The sequence below is a fragment of the Mustelus asterias genome, chromosome 1 (assembly GCF_964213995.1).
Source record: "Mustelus asterias chromosome 1, sMusAst1.hap1.1, whole genome shotgun sequence".
Taxonomy (NCBI): Eukaryota; Metazoa; Chordata; class Chondrichthyes; order Carcharhiniformes; family Triakidae; genus Mustelus; species Mustelus asterias.
The window spans coordinates 171,242,638-171,255,624 of NC_135801.1; the positions used below are offsets into that span (position 1 = coordinate 171,242,638).

The window sequence follows — 12,987 nt, forward strand, 5'->3', positions numbered from 1 at the left end:
GCTTATAAAGACAAAGACTCAATTTACATGAATAATGGTTGGAATGCGAATACTTACAACTAATCAAGTCTTTAAGAAACAAAACAATGTGAGTGGAGAGAGCATCAAGACAGGCTAAAAAGATGTGTATTGTCTCCAGACAAGACAGCCAGTGAAACTCTGCAGGTCCACGCAACTGTGGGAGTTACAAATAGTGTGACATGAACCCAATATCCCGGTTGAGGCCGTCCTCGTGTGTGCGGAACTTGTGACCTTCTCGCCACACTACCAGAAGGACGTGGAGGCTTTGGAGAGAGTATAGAGGAGGTTTACCAGGATGTTACCTGGTATGGAGGTGCTTAGTTAGGAGGAGAGATTGGGTAAACTGGGGTTGTTCTCCCTGGAAAGACGGAGGATGAGGGGAGACTTAATAGAGGTGTATAAAATTATGAAAGGCATAGATAGGGTGAACGGTGGGAAGTTTTTCCCCAGGTCGGTGGTGACGTTCACGAGGGGTCATAGGTTCAAGGTGAAGGGGGGGAGGTTTAACACAGATATCCAGACGCTGCGACAACGAATGAATGAACACCGCTCGACAATCACCAGGCAAGACTGTTCTCTTCCTGTTGGGGAGCACATCAGCGGTCACGGGCATTCGGCCTCTGATATTCGGGTAAGCGTTCTCCAAGGCGGCCTTCGCGACACACGACAGCGCAGAGTCGCTGAGCAGAAACTGATAGCCAAGTTCCGCACACACGAGGACGGCCTCAACCGGGATATTGGGTTCATGTCGCACTATTTGTAACTCCCACAGTTGCGTGGACCTGCAGAGTTTCACTGGCTGTCTTGTCTGGAGACAATACACATCTTTTTAGCCTGTCTTGATGCTCTCTCCACTCACATTGTTTTGTTTCTTAAAGACTTGATTAGTTGTAAGTATTCGCATTCCAACCATTATTCATGTAAATTGAGTCTGTGTCTTTATAAGCTCTGTTTGTGAACAGAATTCCCACTCACCTGAAGAAGGGGCTTAGAGCTCCGAAAGCTTGTGTGGCTTTTGCTACCAAATAAACCTGTTGGACTTTAACCTGGTGTTGTTAAACTTCTTACTGTGTTCACCCCAGTCCAACGCCGGCATCTCCACATCATATTCCCATGCTGCCTATTCTTGCATGCCTTTACCTGAACTAGTTCTCTTACCTACTGCTACCTTAATAGTCGGTGGTCGAGGGAATAAATGTTTGTGGAAAGAGTACTAATTAAGTGAGCTACTTTGTCCTGGATGGTGTTGAGCTTCTTGAATGTTGGGGTTGCACTTAGCCAGGTAAGCGGAGAGTATTCCAACACACCCCTGACTTGTGCCTGGTAGATGGTGGACAGGCTTTGGGGAGTCAGGAGGAGAGTTATTCGCTGCAGGATTCCTAGCCTCTGACCTGCTCTTGTAGTCACAGTAGTTATATGGCTAGTCCAGTTCAGCATTCAATCATTGGCAAGCCCCAAGAGCCGAACCCAGGTCCCTGGCGTTGTGAGGCAACAGTGCTAACCATTGTGCCGCAGGTGCTTTGTGACATCCTTTATATAGAATATAGTACAGTACAGTACAGGCCCTTCAGCCCACGATGTTGTGCCGAGCTTTGTCCGAAACCAAGATCAAGCTATCCCACTCCCTATCATTCTAGTGTGTTCCATGTGCCTATCCAATAACCGCTTGAAAGTTCCTAAAGTGTCCGACTCCACTATCACAGCAGGCAGTCCATTCCACACCCCAACCACTCTCTGCGTAAAGAAACTACCTCGGACATCCCTCCTATATCTCCCACCATGAACCTCATAGTTATGCCCCCTAGTAACAGCTACATCCACCCGAGGAAATAGTCTCTGAACGTTACTCTATCTATCCCCCTCATCATCTTATAAACCTCTATTAAGTCGCCTCTCAACCTCCTCCGCTCAAAAGAGAAAAGCCCTAGCTCCCTCAATCTTTCCTCATAAGACCTACCCTCCAAACCAGGCAGCATCCTGGTAAATCTCCTTTGCACTCTTTCCAGTGCTTCCACATCCTTCTTATAGTGAGGTGACCAGAACTGCACACAATATTCCAAATGTGGTCTCACCAAGGTCCTGTACAGTTGCAGCATAACCCCACGGCTCTTAAACTCAAACCTCCTGTTAATAAACACTAACACACTATAGGCCTTCTTCACGGCTCTATCCACTTGACTGGCAACCTTCAGAGATCTGTGGATATGGACCCCAAGATCTCTCTGTTCCTCCACAGTCTTCAGAACCCTACCTTTGACCCTGTAATCCGCATTCAAATTTGTCCTACCAAAATGAATCACCTCGCATTTATCAGGGTTAAACTCCATCTGCCATTTTTCGGCCCTGCTCTGCATCCTATCGATGTCTCTTTACAGCCTACAACAGCCCTCCACCTCATCCACTACTCCACCAATCTTGGTGTCATCAGCAAATTTACTGATCCACCCTTCAGCCCCCTCCTCCAAGTCATTGATAAAAATCACAAATGGCAGAGGACCCAGCACTGATCCTTGTGGTACACCGCTGGTAACTGGTCTCCAGTCCGAAAATGTTCCATCCATCACCACCCTCTGTCTTCTATGTGATAGCCAGTTACTTATCCAATCGGCTAAATTTCCCTCTATCCCACACCACCTTACTTTCTTCATGAGCCGACCATGGGGGACCTTATCAAACGCTTTACTAAAATCCATGTATATGACATCAACTGCTCTACCTTCATCTACACACTTAGTTACCACCTCAAGAAATTCAATCAAATTTGTGAGGCAAGACTTGCCCTTCACGAATCCGTGTTGACTATCCCGGATTAAGCTGCATCTTTCTAAATGGTTGTAAATCCTATCCCTCAGGACCTTTTCCATTAACTTGCCGACCACCAAAGTAAGACTAACCGGCCTATAATTACCAGGGTCATGCCTACTTCCTTTCTTGAACAGAGGAACAACATTCGCCACTTTCCAGTCCTCTGGCACTATCCCCGTGGACAGTGAGGACCCAAAGATCAAAGCCAAAGGCTCTGCAATCTCATCCCTTGCCTCCCAAAGAATCCTAGGATATATCTCATCTGGCCCAGGGGACTTATCGACCTTCAGGTTTTCCAAAATTGCTAATACATCTTCCCTCAGAACATCTACCTCCTCCAGCCTATCAGCCTGTATCACATTCTCATCCTCAAAAACATGGCCCCTCTCCTTGGTGAACACTGAAGAAAAGTATTCATTCATCGCCTCTCCTATCTCTTCTGACTCCATGCACAAGTTCCCACTACTGTCCTTGGCCGGCCCTAACCTCACCCTGGTCATTCTTTTATTTCTCACATAAGAGTAAAAAGCCTTTCCCTTTCCAAACACTGAAGGAGTTCTAATTACCGGTATTTTAAATGCAATGGAGATCTTCTAAAGTTGTGTTCAATATGTGTAATGCTTTTGAATAAATATGCAAGCAGTAATATTGACAAAGATTGGACTGGCAGTTTCAGGTATTCAATCTGCAGTTCTTTAATTTGGACTAATATTGAATTTCTGTGAATTACCTTGAATTAATTGACATTTTCATAGAGTTTTTGCAGCTATGTAATGATAGTTCTGAGACACTTTATCGATTTCTGTACATAATGAATGGTGAGCAAATGCTCCACAGCTCCCTCCAGGAACAGAAAATCAGATGCTTGCACACCATCTAGCAGATAACTCAGGAGTGATAATAGGGGAGACCAGTTTACCCTCTTAATTCAGATATGGTGCATTACACAAAGGGAAGAACATTTAAAGAATAGGAGGTAATTGATTTGTAAAGTTCAAATATACAAAATTCTCTAAAACTTTGCATGATTTCACCATTGGGTTCTCAACATTGAAATATCAATTAGATACTGGAAGGATGAGTGCTTGGGGCCTCAGCTATGACAATATTCATCAATGACTTGTATGAAGGACTGACTACTGTGTCCAAGATTGCTCTCTTCCTGTTGGGGAGCACTTCAGCGGTCACGGGCATTCGGCCTCTGATATTTGGGTAAGCGTTCTCCAAGGCGGCCTTCGCGACACACGACGGCGCAGAGTCGCTGAGCAGAAACTGATAACCAAGTTCCGCACACACGAGGACGGCCTCAACCGGGATATTGGGTTCATGTCACACTATTTGTAACCCCCACAGAGTTTCACTGGCTGTCTTGTCTGGAGACAATACACTTCTTTTTAGCCTGTCTTGATGCTCTCTCCACTCACGTTGTTTTGTTTCTTAAAGACTTGATTAGAACCATAACCATAGAAAATTACAGCTCAGAAACAGGCCTTTTGGCCCTTCTTGTCTGCGCCGAACCATTTTATGCCTAGTCCCACTGACCTGCACTTGGACCATATCCCTCCACATCCCTCTCATCCATGAATCCGTCCAAGTTTTTCTTAAATGTTAAAAGCATTTGCCACTTTATCTGGCAGCTCATTCCACACTCCCACCACTCTCTGCGTGAAGAAGCCCCCCCTAATATTCCCTTTAAACTTTTCTCCTTTCACCCTTAACCCATGCCCTCTGGTTTTTTTCTCCCCTAGCCTCAGCGGAAAAAGCCTGCTTGCATTCACTCTATCTATACCCATCAAAATCTTATACACCTCTATCAAATCTCCCCTCAATCTTCTACGCTCCAGGGAATAAAGTCCCAACCTATTCAATCTCTCTCTGTAACTCAGCTTCTCAAGTCCCGGCAACATCCTTGTGAACCTTCTCTGCACTCTTTCAATCTTATTTACATCCTCCCTGTAACTAGGTGACCAAAACTGTACACAATTAGTTGTAAGTATTCGCATTCCAACCATTATTCATGTAAATTGAGTTTGTGTCTTTATATGCTCTGTTTGTGAACAGAATTCCCACTCACCTGAAGAAGGGGCTTGCAGCTCCGAAAGCTTGTGTGGCTTTTGCTACCAAATAAACCTGTTGGACTTTAACCTGGTGTTGTTAAACTTCTTACTGTACTTTCCAAGATTGCTGACAGTACAAAGTTAGGTGGGAAAGTATGCTGTGCGAAGGATGCAGGGAGGTTGTGAAAGGATTTAAATTGGTTAGGTGATTGGACAAATAGGTGACAGATGAAATATAATGTGAAGTAAGGTGGAGTTATGCAGTTTGATAGGAAAATTAGAGAGAAACAGAGTCCAGTATGACACTCGGAACTCCATTTGTCTCTCCACAGATGCTGCCAGACCTGCTGAGATTTTCCAGCATTTTCTGTTTTTATTTCAGATCTCCATAATCCACTTCTATGTTAGATTAGGTCTGTATTCTCTGCTTTTTGGAAAAAGGAGAGGTAATCTCATTGAAACATGTAAAGTTCTTTTTGGAATGTTGGCAACATGCGGATCTTAGAACTGGGGATCACAGTCTCAGGATAAAGGGTTGGCCATTTAGGACTGAGATGAGAAGAAATTTCTGAATCTTCATGATTATTTACCCCAGAATACTGTGGATGCTTATAATTAAGCATATTCAAGACAGAAATTTATATATTTTTGAATATGAGGGGAATCAAGAGATATCGGGATAGTGCTCGAAGGCAGAGTTGAGATTGCAGACCAGCCGTGATCTTGTTTGGCAGTGGAAGCTTGCTGCCCCTATTACTTTCAGTTTTGTATCAGTTTTTTTCCTGTGTCTAAATATTTATATTTAAATGTTGGTTTTCTTTCTTTTCAGGGTTACTGCCAAGTGATTCTGAGCCATTTGTAAAGGATCTTTGCCACGATATGTTTTCACGGATTGCTCTCATTCACTGGGATCAAGGTATCTAAATGAAAAGGACAAGTCATCTATTAACAAAGTTTATCAGCAGAGGGCAGCAGTTTAACAGCTTGTATGGCATTATGAATGGTGGCAATTCAGTAAAACTGTGTTGGTTTATAATAGAGATATTTTAAAGGTTTGTTTTTAACCAAAGCTACAACTTTCTGTGATAGGTTTCACACAAAAGGGCATGAAGGCTAACATTTAGTTTCTTCTCAACACTAGGAATGATAATTAAGAGCACTGCTATTTAACTGGGCCTTAGTGTGTAAAGTAAGTCTTTTGAGAATACTCATTTCCTTTTCAGTATTTATTTTTTGTTTGTCTTTACACAATTAGTATTAACAGTGGGGACTGTTGTGGTGCACAGTTAGATTTTATTTCCCGGTTTTGTTCTCGCTTTCTGTCTCCTCCAAAGGTATGACTCAAGGGAATGGTTCTTTGGGTGTTGAAAGCCCTCTGTATCCCATTTAACTGGCCATTTTACATATGTGAGTGAGTTAACAAACATTGGATGTTGTTTTGGCTGTTGACTTTATCCTGTTGTCACTTGACACATGTAAGGTCCTGGGCAAAGATCAGAACAAGAACCCTGATTGATTTTCCTTTTCCTTATTTGGAGACACTGAGGTAAATGTAACATCTCCACTCTTATCAAAGCTAAGATTAGGTAATTTAACATGCATCAAAAGTCAAACATGGGCCTTACATGTATGACTTAATAGAATGCAACATGCTCACTCCCAAAGCATTAGGGAAGCAAGCTGAAGTAATAAAATAAAAAGCATTGGCTATCATAATGACAATGTGAGGATGTTTTGCCCATATTTTATGAATATATATATATTTCATTTTCTGGCAGGTTGCGCATGAAATGTAATAATTTGGGAAATTATATTTGTTATGGTCCATAGCTTCCAGGGGCTTGTATATCTTTCATTCTTCGGCAAAACACAATCACCATGAGAAGAAAGAAATGTGAACTGTGTGTGTTGTGGGTGGGGTGTAGGCAAGTGTATTTGGAGAAGAGCAACGAGCAGGTTGCTGACATGTCGTACCTGTAATTTGGACAAGAGAAAGAAATCAAAACCTACAACTCTAAATGGGAAATAAATGTACAAACTGAAGAAAGATATTTCATACTAAAGTAACTTGAATAGGTTTTAAGCCAATAAAACGTGAAAATAGTGACACATTTCTGTGATATTTGAATGATATCCACAATATTCTCCAATGACCTTCCTGTGGGGTGGTGATGATAGCAAAGCTTGTGAATGTCTTTAGTTTTTGTATTTATTAAGTTAACATTTATATTTTGACCCTCAAATTTCCTTGTGTTATTTGACAAAGTTATTTTTTAAACAAATTGTTTTGAAATCAAACAGTACTTTTTTAAAAAACCGTCCTCTCTGACCAAGTCTTTAGTCATCTCTTCTGGTTTATTTTTCTTTGACACTGCATTCAGCTTTGTCTGATTGTGGTTCCCTGGAGCAACTTTGGATATTTTTCAACATTGAAGACATTACATAAATGCCCAGTTATTATTGATTTTTTTTGCCCTTCTTCAGAAAGTATTTTCCCCACAAACTGACCCTAACACTATCTGAATAATAGAGCATGTTGCTTCAGTTCAGGTTATTTGTAAATATTTGAAATAATTCAAATTTGCAAATAAAACAAAAAAACTATGAGTTCATTAGTTGAAAATAAAGGAACCACAAAGTTGCCATTACATTTTTTTTATGTTTGCTTTAGTTTTCTGCAGTGCCTTGGGATCAACGTTGAAGGATAAATGTTTTCCTGATCCTGAGAGGAAGGGAGGTACAGTGAGAAGCAGGACAGCTGGGCTTTTCCTGGAACTCTTTCACCCACTCTGTGTGATGTTGACCTGGTTGAACATGGAGCAAGTTCAAAATAACGGTCAGCAAAAAAATTTTGAATTGATGAGTTGCTATTTCTTGCAGGACCTTGTTTCTGATTTATCTCTTCTAGCTTTAAATATATTTTCTGACATGTATGTGTTACAAAACTTTTGAGTATAGACCTTATCAGTCAGAAAATACTATATTACAATTGTATGGGGTAATTTTCTTTTGCCTGATCAGTGACTGAAATCATTCGAATGAAAGTCAGACTGAACCTGCTCCATCAGATTACTTTCCAGGTAGTGAAAATGAAAATGAAAATTTACCACACTGTCTGTCTAGCGGAATGTACATCAAAAAAGATGTTGCAAGTTAATACTGTTATATTTGATGCTTTTCCCTTGCAAGAAATTGCCAAGGCAAACCATGGGAGCAGCCTTAAGGATTTAAACTGAATATTGCTGAAAAGAGACATGTTGCTAAAGCTTTTCATCTGGCGCCCAGCAGGGCAAACACAAGAATGCCAAATTTCAGACGATCACAGTTTATACTACAGGAGAAGAGGGATGCTGATGGGTTGGCAAGTTGATTCTGATTGCCTGAGGCATTGCACTGGAGAAAGCAACAGGGAACTATATGTTCCCCATTTCAACTTATACTCCTTATACACCTATGAGGAAATAATAACAAATGGGATTACTATCTCAATGGAAACAAATTAAAACATGCTACCGTGCAAAGGGACCTGGGGGTCCTTGTGCATGAGACGCAAAAGCCCAGTCTGCAGGTACAACAGGTGATCAAGAAGGCAAATGGGATGTTGGCCTATATCGCGAGGGGGATAGAATATAAAAGCAGGGATGTCTTGATGCACCTGTACAGGGCATTGGTGAGGCCACAGCTGGAATACTGTGTGCAGTATTGGTTCCCTTATATGAGGAAGGATATATTGGCATTGGAGGGAGTGCAGAGAAGGTTCACCAGGTTGATACCGGAGATGAGGGGTTTGGATTATGAGGAGAGGCTGAGGAGATTGGGTTTGTACTCGTTGGAGTTTAGAAGGATGAGGGGGGATCTTATGGAGACTTATAAGATAATGCGGGGGCTGGATAGGGTGGAGGCGGAGAGATTCTTTCCACTTAGTAAGGAAGTTAAAACTAGAGGACACAGCCTCAAAATAAAGGGGGGTCGGTTTAAGACAGAGTTGAGGAGGAACTTCTTCTCCCAGAGGGTGGTGAATCTCTGGAATTCTCTGCCCACTGAGGTGGTGGAGGCTACCTCGCTGAATATGTTTAAAGCGCGGATGGATGGATTCCTGATCGGTAAGGGAATTAAGGGTTATGGGGATCAGGCGGGTAAGTGGAACTGATCCACGTCAGATCAGCCATGATCTTATTGAATGGCGGGGCAGGCTCGAGGGGCTAGATGGCCTACTCCTGCTCCTATTTCTTATGTTCTTATGACTCTGTGGCCAAATTCCCCTCCAATTCGATTTTCAAGTTTACTGACGACACCACCGTAGTGGGTCGGATATCAAACAATGACGAGACAGAGTACAGGAATGAGATAGAGAATCTGGTGAACTGGTGCGGCAACTATAATCTCTCACTCAATGTCAACAAAGCGAAGGAGATTGTTATCGACTTCAGGAAGCGTAAAGGAGAACATGCCCCTGTCTACATCAATGGGGACGTAGTAGAAAGGGTCGAGATCTTCAAGTTTTTAGATGTCCAGATCACCAACAACCTGTCCTGGTCCCACCATGCCGACACTATAGTTAAGAAAGCCCACCAAATGCCTCTAGAAGACTAAGGAAATTTGGCATGTCAGCTACGACTCTCACCAACTTTTAGAAATGCACCATAGAAAGCATCCTTTCTGGTAGAATCACAGCTTGGTATGGCTCCTGTTCTGCCCTAGAGCGCAAGGAACTACAAAAGGTCATGAATGTAGCCCAATCCATCATGCAAACCAGCCTCCCATCCATTGACTCTGTCTACACTTGCCGCTGCCTCGGCAAAGCAGCCAGCATAATTAAGGATGCCACGCACCCCAGGCATTCTCTCTTCCACCTTTTTCCTTCGGGAAAAAGATACAAAAGTCTGAGGTCACGTACCAACCGACTCAAGAACAGCTTCTTCCCTTCTGCCGTCAGACTTTTGAATGGACTTACCTTGCATTAAGTTGATCTTTCTCTACACCCTAGCTATGACTGTACCACTACATTCTGCACTCTCTTGTTTCCTTCTCTATGAACGGTATGCTTTGTCTTAGCGCGCAGGAAACAATACTTGTATGTTAATACATGTGACAATAATAAATCAAATCAGAGAAAGGTGCATCTGATTTGCGCACTAATATATGTCACTTATGTATTAATGTATGTAGGTTTCTGCACATTAATATATGTCACTTCCAACAAGCTTAAATGAGCCACATAATGAGCTTGACTGAAAATAAATGAACAACAGGTTTTTCAAGCAGTTTCATGCTGCTCTATACAGTGGCGATGTGAGTGGTATTTTTCACTAATAGGATCTATCAGCTAATGTCTCAGCCAATCAGAGTCAATTTGCCAACCAAATAGCATCCTTTTTCTCCTGAGGTATCTACTTAAATGGTGATTGATTGGGAAATGTTGATTTACAAAGGGACCTAGATGTCCTAGTACACCAGTCGCTGAGAACAAGAATGCAGGTACAGCAGGTTAGGAAGGCAAATTGTATGTTGGCCTTCATTGCAAGAGGACTTGAGTATAGGAGCAAGCCTTACAACAGCTCTACAGGGCCTTGGTGAGACCTCATCTGGAGTATTGTGTGCAATTTTGGCCTCCTTATCTAAGAAAGGATATACTCACCATAGAGGGAGTACAATGAATGTTCACCAGATTGATTCCTGGGATGGCAGTATTGTTGGATGAGGAGAGATTGGGCCGATATTCACTGGGATTTAGAATGAGAGGGGATCTGATTGAAACATATATAAATTCTGACAGAGCTGGACAGACTGGTTGCTGGGATGTTATTTCCTCTGGCTGGTGGGAGTAGATCAACGGGTCACAGTCTCAGGATGCAGATTAGATCATGAGGAGAAATTTCTTCACTTGGTAGTTTATTTAGTTTGTTTATTAGTGCCAAAGTAGGCTTGCATTAACATTACAATGAAGTTACTGTGAAAATCCCTTAGTTGCCACAGTCCAGCGCCTCTTCTGGTCCATTGAGGAAGAATTTTTAGCACGGTGAATGCACCTAACCAGCAACAGGAGGAACCCCACGCAGACACAGGGAGAACACAGCTAGAGAAACTAAAAGGTCTGAAAATTGATAAATCTCCGGGCCCAGATGGGCTACATCCTAGAGTTCTAAAGGAGATAGCTGAAGAAATAGTGGAGGCGTTAGTTATGATCTTTCAAAAGTCACTGGAGTCAGGGAAAGTCCCAGAGGATTGGAAAATCGCTGTTGTAACCCCACTGTTCAAGAAGGGAACAAGAAAAAAGATGGAAAATTATAGGCCAATTAGCCTAACCTCAGTTGTTGGCAAAATTCTAGAATCCATCGTTAAGGATGAGATTTCTAAATTCTTGGAAGTGCAGGGTCGGATTAGGACAAGTCAGCATGGATTTAGTAAGGGGAGGTCGTGCCTGACAAACCTGTTAGAGTTCTTTGAAGAGATAACAAATAGGTTAGACCAAGGAGAGCCAATGGATGTTATCTATCTTGACTTCCAAAAGGCCTTTGACAAGGTGCCTCACGGGAGACTGCTGAGTAAAATAAGGGCCCATGGTATTCGAGGCAAGGTACTAACATGGATTGACGATTGGCTGTCAGATAGAAGGCAGAGAGTTGGGATAAAAGGTTCTTTCTCAGAATGGCAACCGGTGACAAGTGGTGTCCCGCAGGGTTCAGTGTTGGGGCCACAGCTGTTCTCTTTATATATTAACGATCTAGATGACGGGACTGGGGGCATTCTGGCCAAGTTTGCCGATGATACAAAGATAGGTGGAGGGGCAGGTAGTATTGAGGAGGTGGGGAGGCTGCAGAAAGATTTAGACAGTTTAGGAGAGTGGTCCAAGAAGTGGCTGATGAAATTCAACGTGGGCAAGTGCGAGGTCTTGCACTTTGGAAAAAAGAATAGAGGCATGGACTATTTTCTAAACGGTGACAAAATTCATAATGCTAAAGTGCAAAGGGACTTGGGAGTCCTAGTCCAGGATTCTCTAAAGGTAAACTTGCAGGTTGAGTCCGTAATTAAGAAAGCAAATGTAATGTTGTCATTTATCTCAAGAGGCTTGGAATACAAAAGCAGGGATGTACTTCTGAGGCTTTATAAAGCACTGGTTAGGCCCCATTTGGAGTACTGTGAGCAATTTTGGGCCCCACACCTCAGGAAGGACATACTGGCACTGGAGAGGGTCCAGCGGAGATTCACACGGATGATCCCAGGAATGGTAGGCCTGACATACGATGAACGTCTGAGGATCGTGGGATTATATTCATTGGAGTTTAGGAGGTTGAGGGGAGATCTAATAGAAACTTACAAGATAATGAACGGCTTAGATAGGATGGACGTAGGGAAGTTGTTTCCATTAGCAGGGGAGACTAGGACGCGGGGGCACAGCCTTAGAATAAAAGGGAGTCACTTTAGAACAGAGATGAGGAGAAATTTCTTCAGCCAGAGAGTGGTAGGTCTGTGGAATTCATTGCCACAGAGGGCTGTGGAGGCCGAGACGTTGAGCGTCTTCAAGACAGAAATTGATAAATTCTTGATTTCTCGAGGAATTAAGGGCTATGGGGAGAGAGCGGGTAAATGGAGTTGAAATCAACCATGATTGAATGGTGGAGTGGACTCGATGGGCCGAATGGCCTTACTTCCGCTCCTATGTCTTGTGGTCTTATGGTCTTAACATGCAGACTCTATACTGACAGTGACTCAAACCGGGAATTGGACCCGGGTCTCTGGAGCTGTGAGGCGGCAGTGCTAATCACTGTGCCACCTTGCTGCCGGATGGTGGACCTATGGAATTTTCTACCACAGAAGGCTGCGGAGGCCAAATCACTAAATATATTTAAGAAGCAAATAGATAGATTTCTAGACTTATATGTCTCCAGTGATGTCGAAGGGTATGAGGAGATTGCTGGTGTTGAGATAACGGACTAGCCGTAATCATGTTGAATGGCGGAGCCAGTTTGAAGGGCTGAATGGCTTACTCCTGCTCCTATTTTCCATGTGATTGTTTGAAATTAAGCATGCTTATGTTTGTCCTGATGAGCGCAATAGTTAAGATCTGTAGTAGCAAGTGACAAAACAGAATTGTGACAGAGCA

The 12,987-nt window shown here is 42.8% G+C and overlaps 1 protein-coding gene across 3 annotated transcripts in view; it reads left to right on the forward strand.

Moving 5' to 3' along the window:
- Positions 1 to 12,987, forward strand: part of ccdc142 (coiled-coil domain containing 142) — a 126,607-nt gene that overhangs the window by 36,111 nt on the left and 77,509 nt on the right. For all 3 annotated transcript variants that reach the window (XR_013498969.1, XM_078223095.1, XM_078223107.1), the window contains 2 exons: positions 5,713 to 5,799; positions 7,555 to 7,719. Coding sequence is in view for 2 of the 3 variants with exons in the window: in XM_078223095.1 (XP_078079221.1) it covers positions 5,713 to 5,799; positions 7,555 to 7,719 (252 nt within the window). In the remaining variant the exon portion in view is untranslated. The remainder of the gene's footprint in view (positions 1 to 5,712; positions 5,800 to 7,554; positions 7,720 to 12,987) is intronic.